Source organism: Ambystoma mexicanum, chromosome 3p (genome assembly GCF_040938575.1).
Source record: "Ambystoma mexicanum isolate Mex_15411 chromosome 3p, UKY_AmexF1_1, whole genome shotgun sequence".
Taxonomy (NCBI): domain Eukaryota; kingdom Metazoa; phylum Chordata; class Amphibia; order Caudata; family Ambystomatidae; genus Ambystoma; species Ambystoma mexicanum.
Window position 1 is genome coordinate 1,057,616,328 of NC_090925.1, and position 15,840 is coordinate 1,057,632,167.

At 44.6% G+C, this 15,840-nt stretch overlaps 1 protein-coding gene across 1 annotated transcript in view; it reads left to right on the forward strand.

Annotated features, from left to right (window-relative positions):
- Window positions 1–15,448, forward strand: part of LOC138581240 (uncharacterized) — a 254,083-nt gene extending 238,635 nt beyond the window's left edge. Inside the window, exon 4 of the mRNA XM_069652421.1 lies at window positions 14,855–15,448. Within this exon, the coding sequence (XP_069508522.1) occupies window positions 14,855–14,881 (27 nt within the window). The 3' untranslated portion in view covers window positions 14,882–15,448. The remainder of the gene's footprint in view (window positions 1–14,854) is intronic.
- The last annotated feature ends 392 nt before the right edge of the window (window positions 15,449–15,840 follow it).

A 15,840-nucleotide genomic window follows, 5' to 3' on the forward strand; every position in this document is an offset into this window, starting at 1 on the left:
TGTTTTTTTCTCACTTTGGAACTGGCTGAATAAGAAACACTGGAGATTTTCCATTTGGTCTATGGCCTTACGAGTGCTGGCTTAAAAAGTGTTGCTAGTAAATCACCTTGCTTTGTTTTCAATACTTCTATGACCTTGCATGTTAGATAGTGGTGGTGTGGTGAGATCACGCTGCCAATCATTGAGATATATATACTATAGAAGAATCTTCATCTCATTTCACAAACATTTTAGGAAAGGCAAGGCACTCATTTCTTTTCAGCCCACTGGTACCAACCATAACAAGACCATGGAAATCAGAAAGAGTCCACGGGATTCCCCCAAGGTAAGGAATGTGTCATCTGCTGACGACTTACATGCATCTCCACTAACCAAACAGGACTTTCTGGAATGTTTGACCACACTGAAAAAAAGAAATTACACATTCATTGAAATAAAAACTTCAGTTGGCAATGCCGGATTTAACGATCTCCTGACTCCTGAAACAAGTGGTCTTTCTATTGGGGGACATTGAAGACTGGGCCCAGTCACTATAGGCAGGATGTCATTCATCTACAAAGCAAGCTAGTGGATGCGCAGCATAATATGACCCTAATGAGTTCTACGATTGAAGACCTGGCAAAATAATCACAGCCGCAAGATCCTGCGGTTTTGGGGCCTCATAGGAACGGATTTGAAATGCTGGACTCGCTCAATATTCGAATCAATATTTCCTGAGATCATCTAAGAAGGTATTAGTTGGAGAGAATCCACAAAATCGGGCCAGTCTGTTGAGGTCTTAGAGTCCAACCGCGCAACATTGTTATAAAATTTCAAGCATTCAAAATCAAAGAAAGTCTTATTCCAGTTTCCCGAGAAATTGGAACAATAAGGACACAACTTACTTATTTTTCAGGACATCATTTACAGAAAAGGCAGGCATTTAGGTCCATAACAAAGAAGGTTGGTCAACTGGCTGTCAAGTAAAGATGGACATTCCCTTTTGAGATGTTTTTCACGTGGGAAGGTAAACAAACTGGATGCACCACTCCTGAGGAGTCTGCCTCAATAGTCAGGGCTCACTTGTAAGCAGAATCTGACACTCAACTCATTAGAGAGAAGATACAAGAGAACATCAGATTGCCGGGAAGGCCTGTTATGCACACGTCAAGTGTTTTGCCAACTACTTGTACAGATATAGAGCACATGATAGGGCTCATCGTCCTTTGTCTATTGTTGTTAAGCGGTGATCTATTTTTTAGATGTATGTATTTAATCACAAGTTGCTTTGCCTTTATAATACTCTATTTCGAAGGGATTGTGTCCTCCGACGTATTCCTCATCTTAGATATCTCCTTCCAGCTCTGCTGGCCTCGGAACATTTTTTCTCTCTAGAGGGCGCTGCGCGTCGACGTCCTCCGAGTCGATGTCCCTCGACAGCCGCCGTATCGACGTCGACGTCATCCTGCCTATAAAGGCCGCGCGCAGCGTCCGTTGCTCAGTTCCGTTTTTCCGCGCTTACTCAGTGCCTCGGAATACCGTTGCTCAGTTCTTGTCAGATTAATCCTATTTACCTCGAGTTATTCGATCCGTACTCGATGGCTTCCTCGTCGGAACCGACAACTCCTCGATCCGGCTTCAAAAAATGCCGAGATTGTGGGGAAAAGTTGTCGCTGACTGACCCTCACAGAGTTTGTCTGTGGTGTTTGGGAGCTGAACACCATTGTTCGGAATGCGAGGACTGTATGTCCATGACAGCTAAGGCCCTGAAAGAGCGTAGGGGGAAGCTGGAGAAAGGTAAGACTTTTAAAGCTTCTTCTTCGTCGACGAAGTCGAGACACTCGTCTCCTCGTCACCATTCGCGCTCCAGGTCTCGGAGTGGGTCCCATCACTCCTCGAGATCGAAGCACTCGGAAGAGGAGACGTCGAAGATCCCCTTCTCCGTCTTCCTCTTCCTCTGTTTCGCCAAAAAGAATCCCTTGCCCCACGAAACATAGTTCCCGGGCTGAATGGGAGGAATTCCGCAAAAATATGATGAGCGTCTTCGAGAAAGCGGCCTCGACCCCCTCGAAGACTGCCGAGAGCGATGCTCTGGTCGAAAGACCCGAAGGTCAAAAACGCCGCGAGTCGCAGTACCCGGCGAAGGAAACCTCTCGAGCGCGTCTCGAACCCTCGAGTAGGACTATGACCTCCAAACCTTCCTCAAAGGTTCCGTCGACGCCGTCGACGAGGGTTCCGTCGACGCCGAGGTCGGTGTCTTCGACGCCGTTGTCGAAGGAACCTTCGACACACGGGTCTGTCGACTCGACGCCGGCTTCGACACTGGCGTCGACGCCAAGAAAAGTCACGGTCACGACACACCCAGTGACTATCCCCAGGTCCTCGATGGCGATGGCTTCGAGATTGTCGAGTAGAATCCCAATTCTGTCGAGGTCATCGAGGCCTCCGCCTTTGTTTTCGACGCCACGCTCGAAGCCTTCGACGTCGATGTCGACGACATCGACGTTTTCGAGGCCGATAATGACAAGTTCGGGACCCTCTGCCTTGGAAATGGAATTTACTCCCTTTATGAGTTCAGAACAATTGAGAACTATGTCCTCAATTTTGGAAGAGGGTGAATTGTCTGAACAGGAAGACACATTTCAGTTTCAGGGACCTGTAACCCCAATTAGAGAGGAATTTTCCTCTGAAGAACGCAGGTTAAAGGATCTTCATGATTCCTTACATGAGGCAAGTGGGTTAGACACTTCCCCTGAGGTGGAGTTTGCTAGGCCAGACCCGGGGGAGCATGCTGAAACCCCCTATAGAGCCTTAATGGCCAGGATCACAGAGTTCATGGGGTGGTCTGCACCTTCACAATCTTTCCAACAAGATGACCTCACGGATATTCTTGACAAAGGCCCACAGGAGGATCCTGTGGTGCCTTTTCATGAAGCTCTTCAGAGGAAGATCATGACAAACTGGGAAACCCCAGATGTCGTACCAGCAGTAAATAAAAAACTGTCTACAAAGTACAGGGTATCTTCTACAGACCCGGAGTTTTTGTCTAAACACCCATCCCCAGAAAGTCTGGTGGTACAGGCAGCATCCTCTACCGATGTCAAGACAGCTTATCCTACCGTCCCACAGGACAGGGACGATAAAAAATATAATGCTATGGCAAGGAAAGTCTTTTCAGCATGTAGCATGGCGTTAAAATCTGTTAATGCTACTTGCACCCTTGCTAGGTTCAGCCATACACTTTGGGAGTGTGCTTCTACAGCGGCTGAATGCATCCCGGAGGGAGAAGAAAGGGATGCGTTCCTGAATATTATACAGGACGGTAAAGACGCTATGTGCGAATCCCTCCAGACGGGCATTGATTCGGCTGACAGTATCAGCAGAGCAATGGCGGCAAGTACATCAACCAGGAGATTCGCTTGGTTGAGAAAGTCTGGTTTTGCCCCAGATGTGCAAGCCAGGCTCTTGAACATGCCATTCGATGGCTCTTCTTTGTTCGGGAAAAAGGCGGATGACAGTTTAGAGAAACTGCAAACTTCAAAAGCAGCAGCAAAATCCCTAGGAGCTGCAATCCGTCAGACTCCTTTTTGTCCCACAGGAACCTCTGCGAGGGGCAAGTCCTTTCGCTTCTACTCCGCATTTGGAAGAGGTAGAGGACGACCGGCTCAAAGGGGACAAAGAACTACCCGAGGTGGACGGGGTAGATATTCAAAAGCCGCAGCAACAGCAGGTGCCTCTTTACCATCGGCATCTGCATCAGCCGCCCCAAAACCACTCTGAGGACTTCCCTCACAGGACACCTGTAGGAGGCAGGTTGACTCAACATCTGGCGGTATGGCAGGCTATCACGTCAGATGCTTGGGCATTGGAAACAGTTGCCCAAGGTTACTGCCTGCCTTTCCTACGTATACCTCAGAGTCATCCACCGGGGATCAGCTCTCAGAAAGCTCCGGATCCGCTCCTCTTGCAGGAAATTTTGGACCTGCTAGAGAAAGGTGCCATAGAACCGGTACCTGTAGCGGAGAGGAACAAGGGCTGGTACTCCCCTTACTTTCTCATTCCAAAGAAAGACGGAGGACTGAGACCCATCTTGGACTTGCGAGAATTGAACAAATTCCTCACAAAAGACAAATTCAAGATGGTCACTCTTTCTCAGATCCTCCAGGCCCTTCAGTTCCAGGACTGGTTGGTATCTCTGGACCTTCAGGACGCTTATTTCCATGTGCCTATCCATCTCAAACACAGGAAATACCTGAGGTTCGCAATTGGCAACTCTCACTATCAATTTCGAGTGCTGCCATTTGGGCTGACCTCCGCACCGAGGGTCTTCACCAAGTTAATGTCGGTAGTGGCTGCAAGTCTAAGGAGGGAAGGGATTCACGTCTACCCCTACCTGGACGATTGGTTGATCAGGGCTGTTTCTTCGGAACAAGCTCAGATCCAACTAAATCACGTGTGCCACTTCCTTCACAGACTGGGCTTCTCCCTCAATTTAAAGAAGTCACAAATGATACCATCGCAGAGACTCCAGTTCATAGGAGCGATCCTGGACACTTCCCTGGGAAAAGCCTCGCCACCAGAGGTGAGGGCTCAAGATATTCTACAGATGGTTACCAAGTTCCAACATGCCCAACGTCTCCCAGCCTTCGACTTTTTGAGGTTGCTAGGCCTCATGGCATCCTGCATTTTCCTAGTGCCAGAGGCTCGCCTGAGAATGAGATCCCTCCAGTGGGCACTGAGGACTCAGTGGTCACAATTCTCAGGGAGAATGACAGATCTTCTTCAGGTTCCCGACAGAGTAGCTCGAGACCTTCAGTGGTGGGCCTGTCAGGAGAACATTCTGAAAGGAGAACAGTTTTGGCAACCCTGGCCGGAGATAACAGTAGTCACGGATGCCTCACTCACGGGGTGGGGAGCCCACGCCAACGACTTGACCATCAGCGGTCGTTGGTCTCCATCGGAGTCCAGACTACATATCAACCTGTTAGAGCTGAGAGCCATCAGACTTGCGCTGAAGGCGTTCCTGCCAGCTGTACAAGGGAAGAACATCCTGATAATGACGGACAACACGGTGGCCATGCATTACCTCAACAAAAGAGGAGGCGTAGGATCACTACCCCTGTGCAGAGAGGCGATGCAGCTCTGGTTTTGGGCAGTCCAAGAAGGAATCTCTCTATCGGCAGTTCACCTAGCCGGAGAGAAGAACTTGACAGCGGACGCTCTGAGCAGGCAGAACACAGTCTCCCACGAGTGGGAGCTAGCTCAGGAAGTCCTTCAAGAGATCTTCGCCCTTTGGGGAACCCCCCAGGTAGATCTGTTCGCCACCAGCCTAAACAGGAAATGCGACCTATTCTGCTCAAGGGAATTTCCCCCGAGAGGAGCTCTGGGAGACGCGTTCATAGTGGACTGGGAGTTTCCTCTTCTGTACGCTTTCCCACCGGTCCCTGTCATTCCTCAAATGATCAGGAGGTTGAGAAGATTCCGGAGAACCATGATCCTAATTGCCCCGGATTGGGCCAGGAGAACGTGGTACCCGGACCTTCTAGACTTGTCCATCTGCCCTCCAATTCGACTTCCACTCAGAGAGAACCTACTCTCACAGAAGGGAGGTCAGGTTCTCCATCCAGACATCAAAACCCTCAACCTTCACGCTTGGCTTCTGAAAGGCTGAGGTACAAGGATTGGGACCTCCCTGATGATGTTATGGAGGTGTTGCTTTCGGCAAGGAGGCCAGCAACAAAGTCTTTATACCGCTGCTGTTGGAACAGATTTTGCAGCTGGTGTAGAGAACAGAATATCAACCCTTTTTCATGTGGCACACCAATGGTTTTGTCCTTCCTACTATATTTGGCAAATTCAGGCCTTCAAGTTGGCACCATTAAGGGCTATCTCGCAGCGCTATCCATCTTTGAGCGCACTGCGGAAGAACCATCCTATTTCAAATTACCCTTGGTAATACAGTTTCTAAAGGGGTTAACCAATGTTTATCCCCCAAGACCATTCCAAGTTCCCCTATGGGATTTAAACTTAGTACTAACTTTCCTGATGGGCACACCTTTCGAACCACTCCATTCTTGTTCGTTAAGATTCCTTACCCTTAAAACTGTTTTATTAATAGCACTTACATCTGCTAGAAGGGTGAGCGAATTACAAGCTCTTTCTTGTAAACCCCCTCACACAATATTTCACAAAGACAAAGTTGTCCTGCAAGTGAAGCCTAATTTCCTCCCAAAGGTGGTTTCTGAATTCAATATCACTCAGAAGATTACCCTACCATCTTTCTATCCTCCTCCTCACCCGGGGAAAGAGGAAGAGAGGTTACACAGGCTAGACCCTAGAAGGGCTTTAAGTTTTTACATCAGTAGACTAGCCAGGATAAGACAGGCAGACCAGCTGTTTGTAGGTTACGCAGGTCACAAGCTGGGGTTACCAATAACTAAGCAGACCATTTCCAGATGGATCATTCTAGCCATTCTGGAATGTTATAAACTGGCAGGGAAAGAGCCCCCTCAAAACCTTAGGGCTCATTCGACCAGAGGTATTGCAGCTTCATCAGCCCTCAAAAGAGGCGTGCCGGTTAAAGACATCTGTGCGGCCGCTACATGGTCGTCTGTCCATACCTTTACACGTTTTTACAATTTGGATTCCTCCTCCAGTCAAGAGACTAGGTTTGGAAGGGCTGTACTGCATTCTATTCATCAATAGAAGACAGCGTGAAGTCAGTACTCCCTCCTCCAATAATAGAATACTGCTATGGGAGCCTATCTAAGATGAGGAATACGTCAGAGGACACAATCCCTTCAAGAACAAGTTACTTCTTACCTTGTAACGTTCTTTCGACTGGATGTTCCTCCGACGTATTCCTCATCGACCCTCCCATCCATCCCCGCAGTTCTACTTCCCTTGTTGTTGCAGCTTACGCTTCTTCAGGGTGATTAGTTTAGTCCAGAAAGTATTATTGTGGGCTACAAAACGGAACTGAGCAACGGACGCTGCGCGCGGCATTTATAGGCAGGATGACGTCGACGTCGATACGACGGCTGTCGAGGGACATCGACTCGGAGGACGTCGACGCGCAGCGCCCTCTAGAGAAAAAAAAATTTCCAAGGCCAGCAGAGCTGGAAGGAGATATCTAAGATGAGGAATACGTCGGAGGAACATCCCGTCGAAAGAACATTACAAGGTAAGAAGTAACTTGTTCATCTGGCAAATTCTCTTTAGCATTTGTTATCTAGGGGCTGTTTATATAGCTATCCATTGGCTGTTAAGGGCTGTAGCTTTTGGCTATACTTTTTTCTCTTCTCACTGGGGGTATGGACATTTTACTGTAGGCTGATTAGTGTTGGGGGTGCGTGGTGCATCAGATTCTGGCAAGCGCTATGCAATATACCTCTTCCACATTTCTTTCTTTGGCCCTCATTACGACCCTGGCGGAGTGGGTTTACGCCAGCGGTATTCGCGGCGGACCCTTCCGCCCTACTACGAGTTCCCGTAGCGCCATGGAGCCGTTTTCCGCCTGGTTTTTCCGGGCGGAGAAATCCATGGCGCTACGGGACCTCTTGTTAATTACGCCACCGTAATTTACGGTGGCGTAATTAACGCCTTCCCCACTCCCATTATGCCCTATGGGGCAAAAATGGGAATGGGGAAGGGTAAAATGGGGATTGGGGATTTACCGCCCCGCCAAGGTCGGAATGGGGCGGTAAATCCGCCAACCCCCATGGCGGTATTGGCAGCTTTCCGCCGTGCTCCATGGTGCATATTGCACCACGATCTCCGCCAGGGTCGTAATGAGGGCCTTTGTCTCGATGAGGATGAGTCTTGCTTTTCCTGGGCATACATTCCTGTGGATTTCTTTCACACTTTGGGTTCTCACCGGCCGAGCTGTTGGGTTTGTGAAGGTTGGATTAATGGGAAGGTTCCATTTCTGTAGAGAGCAGAGGTTGTTTTAGTTTCTGAGAGGCCTTTGGACCATAGCAGGTCAACCTTTTTTAGTTTATTTCTAGTGTCTAGGACTTTCATGAAAGGGTTTCTTGAAGCCTTGGTTATTTTAAAAACATTTAAAATAATCGGGGGCTTAATTGCCTTAATAAAATAGTATAATTATTATGGAAACTAAAATATTTTTAAGTGGCTGTGCCTCCAGGAGATCCATCTGCTGCATAAGGATATCCTCAGGCTCCAGTTTTCCCCTGCAGTACTCCTCTTCAGCTAAATACAATAAATATTTGAATGCTTGTCGAGGTTAAAATTAGCTTCCCTTTAGAGAGTAGCAAAAAACACAACGAAGGGAGATTCTTACTTTTTCAGTTGGGTATTAAATAGGACTCTGGTTATCTTAGCTTCTAATATATGGCCCTATCAAAATGATTTCCTCTGTTCAATCTTCAAAGAGTTTATTGAATTTGACAAATGTTACAATATCTTGATTAGTGATTTTGATATAGCATCAGAGCATTTTAAGGGTTTTTTATTTGTCGATGAATCAGGCTGCAAATAAAATGAATCAAACCTTATATGACCAAGGACTGGTTCACTTGCGAAGGCATGTTACCCAGAAGATGAGGTTTTTTCCTATTATTTCCACTCACATCAGATTAATTCCAGGAGTGATTACATATATGTTGATAAGAGATTTGTCCATAAAATTCAGAATGTTTGTATATGGGATATTAGTTCAGGAATAAATGGGTGAGATATTAGACGTTAAACTCTGGGCTCTTGAAAGGTACTGTCAATTGAGATATTAGTCAGGAAATCTCTATTTGATCCTGTAAAAATCCAGTTTACAGTTTAAAGCAGGCCTTTGCTGAGACTACTTTAAGGCGAACATGAGAGATTTACTAATTTAGTGTGCTCTAGCACCTTGAAGCGTCTCTTGTGCTAGATGGAATTAACACACACACACACACACACACATATCCCACCCACCCCCACCCACCCCCCACTGCCCCTCACCCCCCCCAATTATATATACAGGGGTCTTATACCCCAATATGTGCCATCTAAGACGTCATCCTACGTGGCAAACCATAAAACCTACTGGCAGGAAGGATTGGTTAGGGGAAAATGTCTACATATAGAAAGTATACGGGTCAGTACTTCATTTGTGGTCTCTTATCTGTAAGACACACCTCGAACTACCTACTATACGTATAATACTGATAATAGCAGACAAAAGGGCAGTGGATTGGTCTATGCAACATTGTATACCAAGTTTCCCCATAGACCCAATGATTCATTGGCATCCTACCCAACCCTGGATTTTCGGCTCCCTAGCAGCACGTAAGGAAATCGAAACCCAGGTGCTTGAGTCACGTCAGATTACTCCTCACTTTCCCAATTAGGCCATCATCTCTCATCAGTTTGACCATAAACCAAAGTCTCCCATATTTAGTTGACCTTGCCGTTGCTCTCTGTTCTAGGACATTCGAAGGAGTGTGAGCACATTTATCTTCAACCACAGCTTAATGAATAGCCCTTGTTTTCGTCTTCTACATCACGTGTGAAGAGGCCACAAATGTGTCCATCTCAACTACCAATTTACTGCTATTTGATTTAATGTAGCTGTGTGTTATTGCTCCCTTAGCCTCTAGAGACTTGCTCGTTCAATCTTGTATGAGCCTTATTCACTGATAATCTAAGAAAAAATGTGTCGCACACTCATAACGTTATCTGTCTGCCTCCCTTTGTACTCTGCAGTGATTTCTTGAAATAGCATCCCTGATCCTACGCCAACTTGGACTCGTCTTTGTTTGCGCACAAAGCTTTTTTCCAGCATCTCCTGACTCTTCAGCCCTGATCTGTTTCTGAGGTAGTTAGAATTGATCTTCACACGAGCCAGCATCCATTTTCCAATCATGCCCATCCTTGCCACGTTAAATATTCCTGTATAGCAAGCTTCTATTTGTCTCGTCTACCTTGCGTTGCTGTGTATGTACACTTATTGATCCATAAGTTACTTCATCTTCTTTTTGCATACATGATTATTTTATACTTTTGTACATGTTTCTCTTGTTGCAATTACATAGTCATTCTTTAGTATTTTCATATCATTTCAATATATTCTCATATATTTTCATCATAACATCAAGATGCTCCTGTCAGATGCCACTCAACGTTCCATAATATCCATGTGTGCGTGCAGACAGCCATCCACTCTCTCAATGTGTGGGTACATTCAATATGGTTGTCTGAGTGCATAAGGTCTCTCATACAGTCGATGCTGTATAGGGACAACACATGGGGTCCCACATGGAGCTCTTCTCCTGCTGTTACACTATGATGGCAGTGAGGGGTGGGAGTTAAGGTATATCTGTCTACCTGCTCCTCTGAGCTAAAGCGTGGTTGCGACTCTCCCGGGGGCCATCCACCCAAGAACTGGTCATTGGGCCGTGTTGGTGCCGGTAGAGAGACTGCCAGACCTCTTTATGCAAATATATATGTACTTTGGGTTCTCACCGTAACTTACCAGGGTAATACAAACGTGGACCTCTTGCTCACTGTGCTCAGAGAGGCACAGCTCCACCTCACTGTTGAGGCCTGTCTAGGCCGAAACACGTATCTGATGTTGCTGTTGGTACTCTTGTTCAGAGGAGATTTGCCTAGCATTTTGGTGCTGGACTACCTTCGGGTGAGACAAAGACTGATATCTCTATGGAAATGTCTCCTCTGTGAAAAGGACAATGAGCTAAAGCGTGGTTGAGACTCTCCCGGGAGCCATCCACTGAAGAACAGGTCAATGGGCCCTGCTTGTGCCGGTAGAGAGACTCCCAGACCTCTTTATACACATTTTAGGCGTACTAGGGAGGGTTGGCTTCTGTCTCCCATATTGTTTACTCTGGCAGACAAACTGTTGGCAGTGAGAATACGAGCAGAAGACTTAATACACAGTATTTAGTGTGCAGTTTCCACCCATAATATTACCTTATTCGCTGATAACATTACACTGCCATTGGGAAGCCTAATAACTCCTCCGTTCGCACTCCTGTTGGACTTATTAGCTCTCTTCCAGCAGGCTTCTGGCTTTAAAGTTAATCTAGCCGAGTGAAGGCCTGAATCTAACCCTAGAGACTGGATTATTTTCCTAACTGTTGGGAAATACTAATTTTTAGATGGGCGAAGGTACATACTGTATGTACATCTCACCCCGCATAATTCCATTCTTTATCATGCTAATTACGCATGGTTATTAGGTGCTATCAGATCTGATGTGGGAAATATGGAAGAATCAACCCATTTCCTTGTTTGGCAGGATTGCTTCTGTATCGATAAAATATACTACCTTGCATAATGTTTGTGTCTGTCCATTCAAATCTAGTGGTGTTGCCAAACATATTGAAATATTACTAGTGTTCCATGTTACATGTATTAATGACTGGATTTGCCCCCTTTCTCCAAAAACCTGAATGTTAATTGAAGAAGATGTAACAGGAAACCTCTATGGTATATCGCCTGCCTTGCTCTGGAAAGGAAACCTAGACTAGAGCACTGTATGAACTCGTCTTCCCGGAAACCTGCATACATGGGATTACGGTTTGGGTAGCCTGGGGTTTAACTACTTTCCCAGGCCTGGCAAGCCCCATATTTATTTATATATTTGATTTTTGTTTTTTTGCGCTGACTACACTTCCGGTCCTGGCAAGCCCCATATTTTTTTATATATTTGATTTTTGTTATTTTGCGCTGACCTTACCTAGAGGGTCTTAGGGCGCCTAACATGGTTCAAATATTGAGAAGGAGGGAGTTGAAAAATATAAAATGTTTTCAGGAAATGATCTGAAGATTAGGATAGTAAAGTGATAGCAGTGGGGGATGCCAGGGTTATGTGTGGGGAAACAGGTATGTTTTGAGGCTCTTTCTGAAAGTGGTGATGGAGGAAGCAGTTTGTCTATGAAGAGGTACAGTGTTACCATTAAGTAAAACCTTGTTTTTGTCTGCATGTGAGTTTGCAGAGTGGAATGTGTAAAAAATGTTGGCTGGCTTGTCTGGTGTTTATGTGGGTGATAGGTTTGAGTTTGTCTTGTAAAGGTAGATGAGTGTTGAGGTGGATGGCTTTTAATACAATGCAGAGTTCTTTGAAGGCAATTCACTAGGGTATGGGGTGCCAGTGGAGCTGGGCAAGAGCTGGGGTGATGTTGATGTGTGAATGTTTGGGTAGGTGGAGGATGAGTCTGACTGATGCGTTTTGTATGGCTTGCAGTGGGGCAAGGGTGTTGTTGGGGAGTCCAGTGAGGAGAGCATTTCCATAATCCAGTTTAGACAGAACAAGGCTTCTCATTGGCTTCTAGTTCACATTTATCTAAACCAGGTAGAGAAAGGAATTGCACATTTATGTCACATCTGTTCTCCCAAGGAGAAACAGGATCCTTTGTATCTGCTAAGGAAGGATTTAGCGTCACAGAAAACGAAAGCCTTAAGTATTGTCAATTGAGGTATTGGGGGGCTTCCAAAATACCAATTAGGAAGCAGCTACTCGGTCCTTCACTGCATTTGAAAAAATATGTTCTCCACCTGCCACGAGAAGTTTGATCTCCAATCTTTAACATGCTTTGATGCTACTGTAGAGATGGTGTTCCCTCTTATGTCAACGCCTGGCTCTGAGATTAGAAGAGGGCTCTTCCTGACCCAAATAAGATAGACTAGGAAAGTGTTGTCAGCTCTCAATACGGAGAACAAAGCTTCAAACTATTGCCTACATGGAACCTGACTCCTGATACGATTTAGCACTTTTTCCAAACAGGGTTTGGATCTTTGTTGACAAGACTGTGGGGGAGCGGGTGCTTATTTGTATGAATGGCGAAACCGTCCCAAGTTCAAATGTTATTGGGAAGATGCAGTGGGGATGGTGGAGAAGATATCTGGGTTGCACTTTATCTTTGATGCCATAGGCAGGTCTCTTGATAGCTTTTGAAAAGGCATCATACACAAAGGCAAAAAGCTGTTTTGAAAGTTTGCTAACTGACAAAAACGCCATTGCAGCCTCCCGAGGGCTTCGTATTCACCCCCCACTCCCTATTGAAGATGGTTCAGGAAAATTGAATTTTATAGTATTCTAAAAAAGTACTTGTATTATGCATGATGATTTACCCTCTTTTTTCCGACATCGTGTGGTTTTTTGCATTACTTAAGACGTCACAATAAGGTTTATAATGTCCCCACCAGGGCTAGAGCTTCAGGTTTGCTGAACTTCAATTGGTTGTTCAATACAATGTTTAAATGGCATAGACCTACGATTTAACATTGCTTCCTATCCAGGACAGTGAAACTGGTTTCATAACTTACTATGACACTGGCTCAGGTACTGATCATTGGAGCTTGTATTTTGTTGGATTGTTGGCAGCTGTGGTAAGGTATGGAGAGAAGTATTTTCAGTTGCCCTTTTCATTTGATTATGTTTTAGAGAGTATTTTTTTTATTGTTTTTCCTATAATATACAAAAAATGAAATAAAAATACTCCGAAAACCAAAAAAATAAAAGTAGAATGAGAGGAGCATCGACAAAGACTTCCACAGCATTATTCCTCTGCTATCAGTGGTGTCCTGCAGGAATGCCACCATCAAATTGAGGGCATTTTGTCCTTAGGTTGGCAGGTGAAGGATGCAGGTAAGATCAGCAGGATTTACTGACACCAAAGTGTATCAGGAGAAGAAGAGATAAGTAAGAGCGTGTGATAGAAAAAGACAGAGATCGAAAGAAAGACACAGAGAGATTAATTTATGAGATGCTGGCTACTAGTAGCATACTAATAACGTCAAATAAATATTTTGGTATTACCCAATTTGATCGTTTCTAATTATCATATGGTACATCTGGCTGAATTCGGCCAGTACCATTCCATCGATTTGAAACAATCAAATTGGGTAATCACTATCAAACATGGGGACCGGGGGTTGCTGTCCCCCGCTCCCCATGTTTGGTAGTGATGGCCTTTGGCAGTAGCAGGGGTGTCCCCTGCTTCCAGAGCTTTGGTGGTGGGAAAAAGTAAAAAAAGAAAAGAAAAAAGAGGACCCTGCGGCGTCGGATCCGACCCGCGTAGGAGGGACGGAACTGACGCTGCAGGGTCAGAAGAAAACCAGATGTCAAAAGGTAAGTAGGGGTTTGGTGGGGGGATGTATTGGGGCCGTGGGGTTTAGAGTTTGCCTGGATTTGGCTGCGGCAAAATTGTCTTTGCGGCCGAATTGACCACAGTCAATTCAGCTGTGAAGAATTCTGTCACGGCCAAATCGTATACATCCAATATTTTACCAGCAATCATTGGTTTTCTACATGTCTGTATTCGATCTACTGGGCATATTCATATGTCCTCAGCGTCACTCCTTCAGAAGTAAATGGGAAATCTTTTTGTTTTTTTCTCCAATTAAATTAAATTAAAGTAAAGGGCTTTGTCTTAGGGCCTAGTTTACAGAGCGTTTTCCAATGGGATTGCACCATTATGAAACTCTTCTGTGAATCAGGCACTCAATTTTGACAATGGGTGTTGGACGTTGCTTCTTCTAATTGGTCGTTATCTGTTGCCTCTAAAATTATGTAGTACTTTTACAAAAAAAAGTAGCGCAATGTTATGCTTCATTGTTTCGGATTTTTATGTTGTATCCTTATTGAAAGAAGTATATTGTGGTCTAAGGACCCCGTTTTGAGATTGCCAGATACAATTGAGTATGTGACTACTGACGATTCCCAACATGATCCTTATTTAGTTGATTATGCACGTCTTCACACTGTTAGGTCATAAATCAGTCGAGTGAAAATCTTGATTTACATACTCTATCAACATTGCTCAAATTGTATACAAAAGTAAAATCTTGAATTGAACTATATTTTATATTGAATTTTACTTTGACGCAGTAACACTTTTTTGTACTTTCTTTGTAGAATGAACCTATATTTGGATGGGTATAAAGAAGAGCAGGAAAAAGTCTGAGAAAACGTTCAGTGCATAATTCTTCACAATGTAAAACATGGAATTTCTGTTTATGGCTTTAAAAGTTGTATATTTATTAGAGTTCCATCGTTTCATGAAACTGCTCATTCGCATCAAAAACGTTTTTGTATTAGACACGGAACCTTAGACTTGCAACTTTGTTAAACAAACAGTATGTTGCATTTGTGTGCTTATTTTTCATTCGTTTGTTAGAATTAAAATGAAGCCTGCATTTCCATGATCATCATCTTTTTTATAACTGTTTGAAGAGAATATTTACTGTCTGCTATAAGAAGTGCATCTCTAAAAAAAATGAATGTGATGTAAACATGTTAATGCCCCACTTTTTTTTATTGACATCTGATAATAGCTGCTCAAAGACACATAGTTCTTATTTGGAAGTGTTGCATATGCACATTGGAAGCTGCCTTTTGTTGGTTCTCTTTACTAAGAACCCAGAAAAAACGTAAAGAAACGTGCCCATGAAAACAATAACAATGTTAGATTTAATATGAATATATATTGTAAAAATAATAAACATGCAAATAAAGAAAATAAAAATATAAACAAATGGTCAGGTGACAGTGGATAATTTATGTGTAAAACTAGATCTAATGCAGCTGCGCATTTTGGCCCTCATGCAGAATCACAAAGGCAGAAAAGTGAATTGGGGAAGGAGTCACAGCGCTCTCTGACAGGCTTCAAAGGGAAAGTACAGTGGCTGACCACCAAAGTGAAGGCCGCTTTGACATCACTGGAGGACCACTGATGTCAGTGTAATCTCTGCATATTGGTGGTCGTGGCTAACAGTTTCTATGCAAAAGTATGTGGAGAAAACGATATGCAAGACTTTGCCTGGTACCCAGGTGTAAATGATTTTCTCAGGTGCTGTGTCCATGCCCCACAAACAAGAGGTAACCGCAGAATCATTATTACT